Genomic DNA, 12,504 nt, shown 5'->3' with positions numbered 1-12,504 from the left:
CCCATCAACATGACACTTCCTATGCCATATTTCATTCATAACCTATAAAAGGTTAATTTTGGCTTCCTCCAAGCCTTTGTCCTTCTTCTAAAGCCATACACTGGAACACGATGGGAGGAAAAGCAGCTGGGCTGAAATGTCTTTATCCCCCAGCAACGCTCAGAATGGCTACCAGTAAATGATTATTTGCAGCCCCAGAAGTGAGGGAAGGTGTACAGAACCGAGCTAAAATTTGTTTCTCTGCTCCACATATCAAGCTGCATTGGGCACATATTCATGCCAGTATCCTGGCTCAGGATCACAGTCAGGAAAAGACATACAGAGAAAAAGATGCTCCTGTCCTTATTCTAAACACAGCCAAAATCTACCTCTTTCAGAAAACTCCTTGCTCAAGAGATTAAACACTTAGAAAAAAAATGCACTTTACTTATTACATCTGTAGGTACATGCACAAACGCAGCCTTCAATGAGGGTGGTATTAATTAATAATATTTAAGCTTTTTAAGTCAGAGTGTTCAAGTGATTAGGAATGATTAACTCCTCTTAAAGTGAGACTAGCTTCCAATAGCAATGATATTCCAAGGACATGATGAAAAGAGGTTAAAATGCAAGAAACAGTGTTTGGTGCTAAGGGACAGGACAGTGCGACCTGAATGAACGAATTTGTGTGGTGGTACTGTTTACGGTAACAGCCTGAAACTGAGATAAAGACCCTCGACAGCACTTAAACCCCTTATCAAGAAAAAAAAATTAAAAATTAAAAAAATACCCAAAGCACCTAAAGAAACCTAAAGAGAAAACATTAACATGAAGATTAAACCTTTATTTTCCATGGGAGAAGCTCCCAAGTCCAATCTAAAAATACACAGCTGGGGCATATGGACTCCTACATCACTTGGTTTTAAAAGTTGCTTTTCAAAGCACCTGTTTTCTATTTGCACATCTCTGTACAGTATGTTTGCCTTAGCTATATGTTCTGCATGTGATATGATGTATTCTTTGTTTTCCATAATTTACTTTTCTGTTGAAATCTGGGTTTTTATTATTATGATAGGAAGATGATCAGGGTAAAATTGCTGTTGTTTCTAATGATTCTCTGTAGGTATGCTTTTTGTACTGTAAGAAAGATCCTTATTCTTTATTCTTTTCCTGTACTGCTTCCATGAGAAACAATACTAGAGTTGCCATCAAAACCTGTATTTGAAATGGTCTACTGCACTTTTTCAGACTATTAAAAAAGTCTTCACGATTTGATGGAAGCTATATTTAGCTCTCCATGATTAAAACCTAATTAATTTGGTTATTAATTCGTAAGCTCTGAAAACTGCTGCCCTGCACGCAAGGGAGAACCTGCATGTGCAGACACAGGTAGCATGCAGGCAGCACAGAAGACCAGTCTCTCTGACAGCAGCAGGAGTTCAGACCAAGCCATGACATGTGCTTTATACCTAGGAGTGCTTAGTCTACTACTAACATATACAAGTAGTAAAAGAACCTGCTGCATCAAGGTAAATATAAACAGATGCAATTTTCCAAGTCAGATAAATTATTACAAAGTACTGTAAGTGAAGAAAAATATTGTTTGATTTTTTTTTAACCAAAAGGGAGGGTTTGTTTAAATAAAGAAAGGTTCACTGATATAGTACAGGTAAAGGGTATTGTGCAATCCCTCCAAATAGCAACGCAGCTTTTACAAGCAAAGTTGTTTTCAAATCATAAAGCTCGTACTATCTTCTATAGGCTATTAATTACAGCAATGAGATTTTTTAATAGTACATCTCAGACTACTTACAGTGACTTGCCCTGTCTTGGAAATGCACCCTAAGGCTTTTTGCCAGCCTAACTACTAGCTGCAAACATAAGGGAAAATATTAGTAACCAACCTAGCTATGCCAGAACACTTGGGGTTTTTTTCGCTAGACCATCCAAATAAACAGTACACAACATACTGAGGTGGCTTTTGCTGAGCCTGTTTACTGCAGAACAACAACATTCTCTGACAGAACAGAAAAAGCTGTGAATTAGAGTCAAATCAACAACCCCACAGTACTCAGTCAGCTTTCTGATGGACTTCTCTGAGATTTTTAAGACAGGAACTGTTGATTTTCTGTTCCACTAATCTCTTACCAGATTAACCATACAGAGAATAGTTTTACACATCTTCAACTCAATTCCACATGTATAAGAAGTCAAGGTTTCTGTTTTTTTCTTTGTTTGTTTATGGCTTTTAGACCAAAAGTTCTATTTTCTCCATATGCAGATCTACATTTCTAGCAAGTCTCTCATGTTTAGTATATCCTTAAGGTCTTTTTCATCAACCAGAGATTTTTATTTTTTAACCCAATGTCCTGCACGCACTGCCTTTCCAGAAAAGCCTGTGCTGTCAGAGACAGATGGAAGGTTATTTTGGGCCTCACAGTAACTGTGGGGTTCTCTGTAAGTCATACTGCTTACATCAGGAAGTCTGTAGAGCTTCATTGTTCTTTGTAGAGTCATGTTTCTACTCAAATGTGAAAATTTCACCTCCACCAGTTTTCTGGGATTCAGTGATCGATGCCAATACCTGGAAATAAAATTAATAATGAGATTAAATAGCATTCATTTCCCTACTTTCTCGCATTGCTCCTTCTCCCCTCCAAATTTGTTTCTAAGCAAACCTGTACTATGCCTGTAAGAAGCTTCAGCAAAAAAAAAATATAAAGAAAAGTTGCATCCAAGCAGTAGCTTTCAACAAGGCCTGCTACTACCATATCTTTAAACTAAGCAAATGTTTTTTATTACAGAATGAGTAATCACATTTTAGTACATTGCCCTGAATATCTCACCATACTTATATACTAACATTTATTTTCTTGTACAGATAGGACCCTCTGCTCATGTCTAAGTAGTCTATTGAAAGAGATCTCCCTTTCCTAGCAGATCATTGTGCAACACAACATCCCTAGTTACTCTAACACAGCATGGCTTGTTTTGTCTCTCCTTCCTTACAGAAGCTTACAGGATCTTCGGTGTTGTACAAACACAATTTCAAATGAAGAAGTACCCTGTACTCCAGAAGGACAAACAGCTGAACTAATACTGCTGGAACTAAACTTTTCCAAATAGAAATAAAATCCCTTCCAAGCAAACAAAAATTATACTTGATTACACACAACTCTTCTCACGTGATAGTTTTCCCATCTTTATCAAATGCTGATCAAGTCCTTCTTTCTCCAGGAAAGATGAAAATATTTCAAAAAAGCAAATCATACAATTCCCAGAAATGCTCTGCCATCTTTGGCAAGCAACCATGTCAACAGGGAAGTGTCCCAGCAGGGAAACAGACCACTTGAAAAACACAGGTATACAATGTTGTCATCGCTAGCACGGCTTCCACCAGAAGGTCAACAGAAACATCTATTAGTCTATTTAAGGTATGATAAACAAACCCAAAGTTAGATTATAGTCCAAGAAGCTGTTTTATCGAAGATACTGGAAGGAAGGAAAAAAAGAAGGAAAAAAAGAAAAAGACAAGGAAGGAAGGAAGGAGACCAGGAAGGAAGGAGACAAGGAAGGAAGGAGACCAGGAAGGAAGGAAGGAGACCAGGAAGGAAGGAAGGAGACCAGGAAGGAAGGAAGGAAGGAAAGAGAGAAGGAAAACCCACCCTGACAAACACTGAGGCCTTCAGGTTAGTCAAGGCCACAAAACGTAATTTCTTTGAATTTTATGCTTTTAATGTTTCTAGCCAATTACATAATGTTCTTTAAAATGACTGCTATAGGAACTGATATTATGAACATCACCTAGGTTACCTGCAAGTGGCCACAGGTTTGGGGAGTACCACTCCAGCAGTGTAAACAGCCTGAAAAATTCCTTCCAGGTTTACTCTTCTGGTTATTTCCCGAATCAGGACAGGTGCTACCCGTTTAGATCTCAGTTTCTTATGGACACATAGAAAATTGATTTCTACCATTTTCTTCACACTAAAAGGACATTAAATAGTGCAAAAGTTAAAAAGAGTTGCACATTGCATATTTTCATTTGCATAATTGTAGCTTTCCATGTTGTGACAGAAGAATTTGAGGTAAAAATAAATCAGCCTGTGAAAAAGTACATCTGCAACAAATGCTAATCCATGACACTGCAACTGCAATGGCAAATTGTGCAACATGCGCACTGTGTCTAAGGTGTTTGCAACACTCCTTTTTCAGAGCTCTATTGAGACTTGCCTCACTTTCAGATGCAGTATGGCATCCAAGCACATACTACGTGGTATCATAATACTTTATGATTGTCAGTGTATGAAGACCTGGCCAAGGAAGTCCATGTGATGGACTATCCTTATAATACTTTTCAGTAGGGTCGGGAAATTCTGTGTCATTATCTGTATCATCTATCAATAAGAAAATTCCTTAGATATGCATTACTGGGCTTCACTGTAAGCAGTCCATGAGCTCACGAGCTTGGAGGGGTGGGGTGGGGAAGAAGAATAGAAAAAAAGTCACTGCTATACACACAGGATTCTTCTGACTTTATGGTCAGTGAGCATCCTGCTCTCTTTTTAAAGTTCTCTGTGGCAATGGATACCAGTTTAAGATTTGTTTCATCGTGTTATTCTTTTACAAAAACAAAAGTAATGATGCATTTTACCTGTCATAAATACGAATATTTGCAGGGATGGCACTTATGAATCCTACCAGTTTTTTGTTTGAAGACACTCTAACCCCACAGTGCCATTGGGGTAACCAGCCCGGAGGACGTAGTGCCCTAGAATTGATGACAGAAATAATTACAAATTACTGCCTAAGAAGATGTAATAAAAACACCCTTCTTCACACTTCAGCCAGACCAGAATGTGGAACTTGCTACTCACCACAGAAGAAATTCAGGTGAATAATCAAACCTAAACATATTATCATCATCTTCTACATAATTCTCATTTAACAGTGTGTATAACTCCTTCAGCTGAAAACACACACAAAAAAATCCAAAGATTTATCCACACACATCAATCAGGATAAACTTGAATGAGTTTAGATACATATGAAAATTGTTTCACTTACAACTTCGGCATTGCTAAGATCCAATGTGTCCCACATAAAACCTTGTGGCAAAGAATATGGCTCTAGGCGGACATTGTCCTTATCTGGTTCAATTGCACCATGTGAAGTTATAACTTCGTCTTTTGAGGGAGAAGGAGGGGAAAGAAAAAAAAAGAACAACAAAAAAGAATGGTTACATTGCTCGCTTTCCTAGTAGTTCTCAAAACTGCATTTAACTCACATCATGTATTTTCTCATAATTATTTCATAGGAACATGAAGCTTTTAAAAAATGCTGAAAAAACCACTTAGTATTATTAGCTTGTACTACTTCTTTCTCACAGATTGCATGAGATGGACTAATGACTATCTCATCAGAATATCTACAGACATGCACAGAACTACCTCGACTGATACCCAGTATTTCGTAACACAGGACAGCAATTCATCAGCACATGCACACATTTAGCCAGCCACGAGAACCACGGTCTCATCACGAGCAGCACATTGTACTCACAGCTAACAAGCTGTGGCTCAGATCCTGTTTGCCACTGACTTGAACAGACCTGAACTCAACAAGATTACTCAGGAGCAGTGGCATGGCAAAGCCAGGGCATTTAAGGGATGCTGGTGAAATGTGAAACTTGTTCCTAAAATCTTACATGAAAATGTGCTTCCTTCTTCTCCCCAGTTTTACAACTCCAGTCTCAATATATAGCTACAAACAGAAACTACCCCTCTTCTATGGAGCTACACACCTACCAAATCATAGAATCATTTAGGTTGGAAAACACCTTTAAGATCATCAAGTCAAACTGTTAACCTAGCACTGCCAAGTCCACCACTAAACCAGGTCCCTAAGCACCCAGATCTACACATCTTTTACATACCTTCAAGGACAGTGACTCAACCACTTCCCTGGGTAGTCAGTTCCAATGATTGACAACCCCTTCCATAAAGAAATTTCCTCTAATATCCAATCTAAACCCCCCTAAATGGTGCAATTTGAGGCCATTTCCTCTTGTCCCACCACTTGTCACTTGGGAGAAGAGACTCCTTTCAGGCAGTTGTAGAAAGCAGTAAGTTCCCCCACAGAGCCTTCTCTTCTCCAGACTAAACACCCCCAGTTCCCTCAGCAGCTCCTTTTAAGATTTGTGCTCCAGACCCTTCACGAGCTTTGTTGACCTTCTTTGGACCCACTCCAGCACCTCAATGTCTCTCCTGTAGCGAGGGGCCCGGAACTGAAGACGGGGAGGCACAGCCTCACCAGTGCCAAGCAAAGGCAGACAATCACTTCCCTAGCCGGATGGCTGTGCTATTTCTGATGCAGGCCAGGATGTTCTTGGCCACCTTGGCCACTTGGGCACAAGCTGGCTCATATTCAGTTGACTGTCAACCAACACTCCCAGGCCCTTTTCCGCCAAGCAGCTTTCCAGCCACTCTTCCCCAAGCCTGTAGTATGACATGGGGATGTTGTGACCTAAGTGTAGGAACCAGCACTGAGCTTTGCTGAATCTCATACAACTGGCCTTGGCCCGCGGATCCAGCCTGTCCAGATCCCTCTGCAGAGCCCTCCTTTACTAAAGTGTAGGTAGACAACATCCACAGCCCTTCCCTTATCCACTAAGCGAGTCACCTTGTCATAGAAGGAGATCAGGTTAGTCAAGCAGGACCTGCCTTTCATAAACCCATGCTGATTGGGCCTGATCACCTGATTGTCCTGTACGTGCTGCAGGATGGCACTCAAGCTGATCTGCTCCATTCTCGGGAGTAGATCTTCAGTCAGTACCCTGGCCTTTTCGGGCACCGAGGTCAGGCTGACAGGCCTGTAGTTCCCCAGATCCTCCATCCAGCCCTTCTTGTAGATGGATGTCACATTTGCTAATGTGCAGTCAACCATGACCTCCCCAGTTAGCCAGGACTGCTGATAAATGATGGAAAGTGGCTTGGTGAGCTCTTCTAGCAGCTCCCTCAGTACACTTGGTGGGTCCCATCCGGCCCCATAGACTTGTGTGTGAGTGGTGTAGCAGGTCACTGACAATCCCTCCTTGGGTTATGGGGGCTTTATTCTGCCTTCCATCCCAGTCTGCTGGGTACTCAGCGAACAACTGGTCTTACTATTAAAGACTGAGACAAAGGTGGCATTAAGTACCTCAGACTTTTTGTCATCCCTTGTCACTATGTATCTCCCCTCGCATCCAATAAAGGATGGGGATTCTCCTTAGCCCTCCTTTTGTTGCTAATGTATTTATAGAAATATTTGCTATTGGCTTTTACAGCAGTAGCCAGATTAAGTTCTAGTTGGGCTTTGGCCCTTCTAATTTTCTCCCTGCAAAACCTCACAACGTCCTTGTGATCCTCCTGAGTTGGCTGCCCCTTCTTCCAAAGGCCATAAACTCTCCTTTTTAACCTGAGTTCCAGCTAAAGCTCTCTGTTCAGCGACGCCACTCTTCATGCCCACCAGCTTGTCTTTCAGCTCATGAGGATGGCCTGCTCCCGTGTGCTTAAGATTTCTTTCTTGGAGAATGTCCAGCCTTCCTAGACTCCATTGCCATTCAGGATTGCCTCCCAAGGGACTCTCTCAACCAGTCACCTAAACAGGCCAAAGTCTGCCCTCCAAAAGTCCAAGGCAGCAGTACTGCCAACCCCCTCCTTGATTCTCCAACAATCAAAACCTCTCATGATTGCTGTGATGAAGACAGCCTCCAACCATCCCATCACCCACAAGTCCTCTGTTCACAAACAACAGGTCCAGCAAGGCACCTTCCCTAGTTGGCTCACTCACCAGCTGTGTCAGGAAGTTATCTTCCACACACTCCAGGAACCTCCTACACTGATTCCTCTCCACTGTACTGTATTTTCAGCAGACATCTGGTAAGTTGAAGTCCCCCATGAGGACAAGGGCTAACAATTGTCAGACTTCTCCCAGTTGTTTATAGAATATTTTGTCTGCCTCTTCATCCTGGTTGGGTGGTCTGTAACAGACCATGAAATCTGCCTTTTTGGCCTTGCCCCTGATTCTTACCCATAAACACTCAACCCTACTGTCACCATCATCAGCTCTAGACACTCAGATGTTCTGAAAGTACTCAAAAGTATGAACTTTTCTCAAATGACACACAATCCTGACTAATAGTTACAGCCTGACAGTTTGGAAGGTCAACATTATCAGCATCTTTACACAAACTTCAGAAAATAACAGCCTAAAAGTTACTGCCACTACATGTCTTCACGAAAGGACCTATTGCTAACAACCTTAACTAGAAGGCAGAAGGATTCTGAAGTTAATTTAATACATAGATCCCTATAGCTATTTCTTGAATCCACAGGTTGGGTTTTTTTCCCCATCTAAACATATCCAGCACATCAAATAGTGAAGACTTCCCAATACGTTCATTCAACAGATAAAAAAAAAAGCTTAAGAAAAAGTAATAGGATCAAGAAGCAATTCATAAACACTGTTGAACAAAACCTCTGCTGGCCAAATTCAACAAAGTATACCTCTACTGAACAACACTAACAAATCGATGTATTGGTCCTCTTAGGCTGACAAGTGACAGACTCTCATCTCTAAAGAAGTACTGTAAGATATATTGACTAATCTGAACTCCTGGATCTGCTGTGAAGACACCTAAACTAGTTCTGAAAAATCTTTGTTATGGCCAAAGTATTTTCAACTTATACATCAACTTATTTTGCCTAGGCTCTTCCTCCACCTAGGCAAGATTACTGTGACAATTACTACCATTAGTTTACAGATGTATCTGGATAAAGCTTATATGGAGAAGACCCAGAGCAGGTCACTTCAATCCACTGGAAAATATTGCCTCCAGGGACTCTGCTCTGGACTTCTCTATGCAAGAAGTTAGGCAGAAATGAGATCTACATGGATTAAGCTATAGAAATGGATTAACGTGAAATGCTGCCCCGTGGAGAGAGAGAGTGCTCCTGTGCTTTAGACTACCTTCTTTCTGCTTATGCTATAGCAATCTCTAATGTCATGGAGAGAACAGAATGACAGCTGTTGTGCTGAGACTGCTTTACTTGTGGGGTCCCCAAGTTTCATAGGCACTGAAGAGCTACAACTGCTTAACTTGAAGATAATGAAAGGAAAAGAAGATCAGAAAGCAATTCAGAAAAAGCAAGAGAGAGTCAGCAACTATCTTCTACAAAGACTAAGATTTACCAACTGTGTTATCAGGGATAACAGTATAAAAAGTAATCTACCAAATTCCTTACAAAATTAAAGGCAAGGAGAGGTCACCTCATCATTTTACTTGGTACCAAGAACACAAAACAGACTGAGAAAGCACATCTTCAAGGTAGAACACATTGTGGAGGAAGCCCATGAACACACAGCAGTAAAAGTGTTCATACATGACAGAAATGCCATTATCCACTTAAAGCTGCACGAAAACAGTGTAACCTACAGCAGGAGAGGCATTATCTCTGTGATAGCAAATCCATCTACTGAAAAGAAAAAAATAAGGGAAAAATAAATAAATTAAATCAAAGTTTAGTCTTTGTTACTACTTAAAAGTTCTTATTTTCCCCTGAAGTGCAAGACTTCTGTGTTCTGTTGTTCAAGAGCTCAGAACTAAAACAAACAAAGGAATGCTATTTCAATAGCATTGCCCATTCTTATAGAGAACATCAGAATGAGATTTATTAACACACATATTTTGTCTGTCTGTCATGTTGTCTATCATTTTTGTTGTCTATCCATATTTTGTTGGGGGTGCAAGCACTTTCCCAGAAAACATCAAGAATTCCACATAAACTCTAGAAAAGATTAAGGATCTCTACCACGCACAGTCCAACTTCACACCCATTTTAGAGAACATGCCCCACAGCTGGCACACATTCTTTTGGTGTAAGACAGATCTTATGCCCAGGTCCAGTTAAACTTACTAAGTTTAGGTACAGGTTGCGTATCCCAAAACTGGTATTTACGTTTGGTAGCCTCATCAATATTCTTCGCTGGGCCTTGGCATGCAGAGAGCAGCTCCATTGCTCTCTGGATGTCTTGAAGCTTCTGCATTGGAATGGCTGGATTCTGCATACAAAGACAAATGGAAGAGGAAGCTTATTGAGTATGCTTACTTTGAACTGTTGTACAAACACGTTTATTTCTTTTACTGTTACGTATTCTTTCATGTGCTCTTCTCGTCATGGTTAGTTTTGGTATAGCCTTTGGAGGCAGGAGGGTGGAAAGTAAGGTGGGCAACAGAGAAGCAACTTCCCAAAATACTTAATAGTTTTGAGTAGTGCTTGCATTTAACCATGGAGCTCCAGGGGTTTTAACAGAAATATTGCAGTGTTAAGGCAGGATACCAATATCACAAGAAAAAGCTTCTTATATTCCCTGTCCCACCCCACCCCCCAGTAAAACAATAAAACAGCAAAAAGCAAATCAGCTTAAATATCTAACAATCTAAAGATAACATTGGTACACACAGAGATGTTTGAAGTTGTACTTTACACATACAGTATAAAACAGCATTTAAATTCACTACAGTTCAGTATTTCAGGTACTCTGTATTGCTACAAATATCCACTTTTCAACATTAGTATCTTTAACCTTGTATCTGCCTTCTATTAGCTCACCATTACTACAGTTAGGTACCTTTCTGCACTGTATCATATGTAGGAGTTAACCATCCTGCCACTTAATGCCAACTGTGCCAAGAACTCACAACTAAAGCTAATTGTAACTGACAGAAGCAGACAGACTTAAAATAAAGTCACTTTCCACTTAAAAGTGGAAAAAACCTTACAGAAAAGTTAATTGAAAAGCATAAGCCTAAGGCTAAGCATTTCTAAACTGAGCTCTTGAACCCTCACTTTTGATCAGTCTGAGTAAACGTAACTGGAGTGACAATTTTACTTGCAAAGGAAAGTACAGAGGAATAACGGTAATAGACTTCTAAATCTAAAGGGATTTTTCTCTCTTTTTTTAATCTATTTATTTGTTTTGTTATTTCCCAAGTGGTAGGTCCTGTTCCGAGGCATACAAACAGCATGCTTGTGCTCAGGTTTTCCCAGACTGCAGTTCAATAAATACATTTGAAGGAAGAGTCTCAAATGCTTTGCAAAATTTTAAGCAATTCTGCACAGAGATATTTTTTTTTTTAGTGAATGTCACTGGATCACTATTTCCGTATTTCACTTTATTTCCAGGATTCATGTGTTGAAAAATTATAAATTACATGTAATAATGATGGAAATCTGCATTTGGATGGGCATCTGCCTCTAGTATCCTCAGTCACAAAAGGAGTAAAACTCCCTGCCTGTAGCTCAAGCAGGCCATTGTTCCCTATTTATAATAAAAAACTTGTACTCTCTGACCACTATGCAATTTCTTTAAGTATTGCAAAATTATACCTGATAGCATGCTTTAAACACCTGTCATCTGAGTAGTTGTGAATAACATATTTACACGCTTTAGAGCAACACTACTACTAGAGCATAAAACCTCCCTACCCTATTTCTAGATCCAGATTACAGTGATGTAAGTTAATTTTCTCAACTAAAAAAATCAAATTGTTTGTTTCACAGTGGCCTTATAATAATAATTCTAATGCCACTAGATAAATTCTAAAATCTTATCAGTACATTATGAAGCCGTACCTAAACACTGACATACCGTAATTTATTTGTAATTTATTTTGTATGTTTGAGTCTCTAATTTCTTTTCTACATTAAGAAAACAGGAAAATCTAAAACCAAAAAAGAACCTCAGTTCTAAAAAGATCTTACTAGCATATTGACAAAGTTCATGTTCTGGTACTAAATGCAACATGGCTCAGGACATGAGAAGGAATCTCCTTTCCTTTCAAAACATTCAGAGATCGGCCCAGTGAAGAAGTTACTTCCAACCCATTTTGTTTCCCTTTAATAGAAAGCAAGAGAAACCTACACAGAACTTCACATAAATTACAAATAAGAGTGATTTTGTTTAATTGCAGTTTAGAGGAAGTATCTCCTCACAGCACAAGACGGCAGTGTTGTGCAACGGCGCTAAGAAATGCAATGCTTTTTTTGCCTTGGTTTTGGTGACAAGATCAGACCTCAGACCTTTGATGTCCCTGATCCTTGTAGCACAATCTGTGAGGCTCCCATTAATGAAAGCAGTAGAGAAGGTTAGGGACCACTTAGCAGACTAATTATGCACAGGTCCCTAAGAACAAATCAGATGCATCTGAGGGTGCTGAGGGAGCTGGCTGATGTTACTACAACTAGGATCTATCTAAGCAGGTTTAAAAGGTTATAGCAACTGGCTGAGGTTTCTTATGACTGGAAAAAGGTAAATGTCACACCCATCTTCAAAAAGGCCAGGGGGAGGATGTTAAGAACTCAGGAGTCAATACTATTTAACGATCTGGACGTGACAATGAGTGCTCTCTCTGCAAGCCTATAGACAGCTAGTTGGCAAGAACGGTTGACACCCTGGACTGCAGAGCTGCTATTCAAAGCTACTTTG

At 40.0% G+C, this 12,504-nt stretch overlaps 1 protein-coding gene across 1 annotated transcript in view; it reads right to left on the bottom strand.

The window, feature by feature from the left end:
• NMT2 (N-myristoyltransferase 2) overlaps positions 1-12,504 on the bottom strand; it is a 31,143-nt gene that overhangs the window by 7,120 nt on the left and 11,519 nt on the right. The window contains 6 exon segments of the mRNA XM_030496915.1: positions 2,455-2,563; positions 3,793-3,963; positions 4,631-4,747; positions 4,854-4,945; positions 5,044-5,162; positions 9,933-10,077. Coding sequence (XP_030352775.1) covers positions 2,455-2,563; positions 3,793-3,963; positions 4,631-4,747; positions 4,854-4,945; positions 5,044-5,162; positions 9,933-10,077 — 753 coding nt within the window.

Source organism: Strigops habroptila, chromosome 1, assembly GCF_004027225.2.
Source record: "Strigops habroptila isolate Jane chromosome 1, bStrHab1.2.pri, whole genome shotgun sequence".
In the NCBI taxonomy this organism is placed as follows: domain Eukaryota; kingdom Metazoa; phylum Chordata; class Aves; order Psittaciformes; family Psittacidae; genus Strigops; species Strigops habroptila.
Note: the sequence above shows the minus strand (reverse complement) of the source record. Positions and strands in the feature narration are given on the sequence as shown.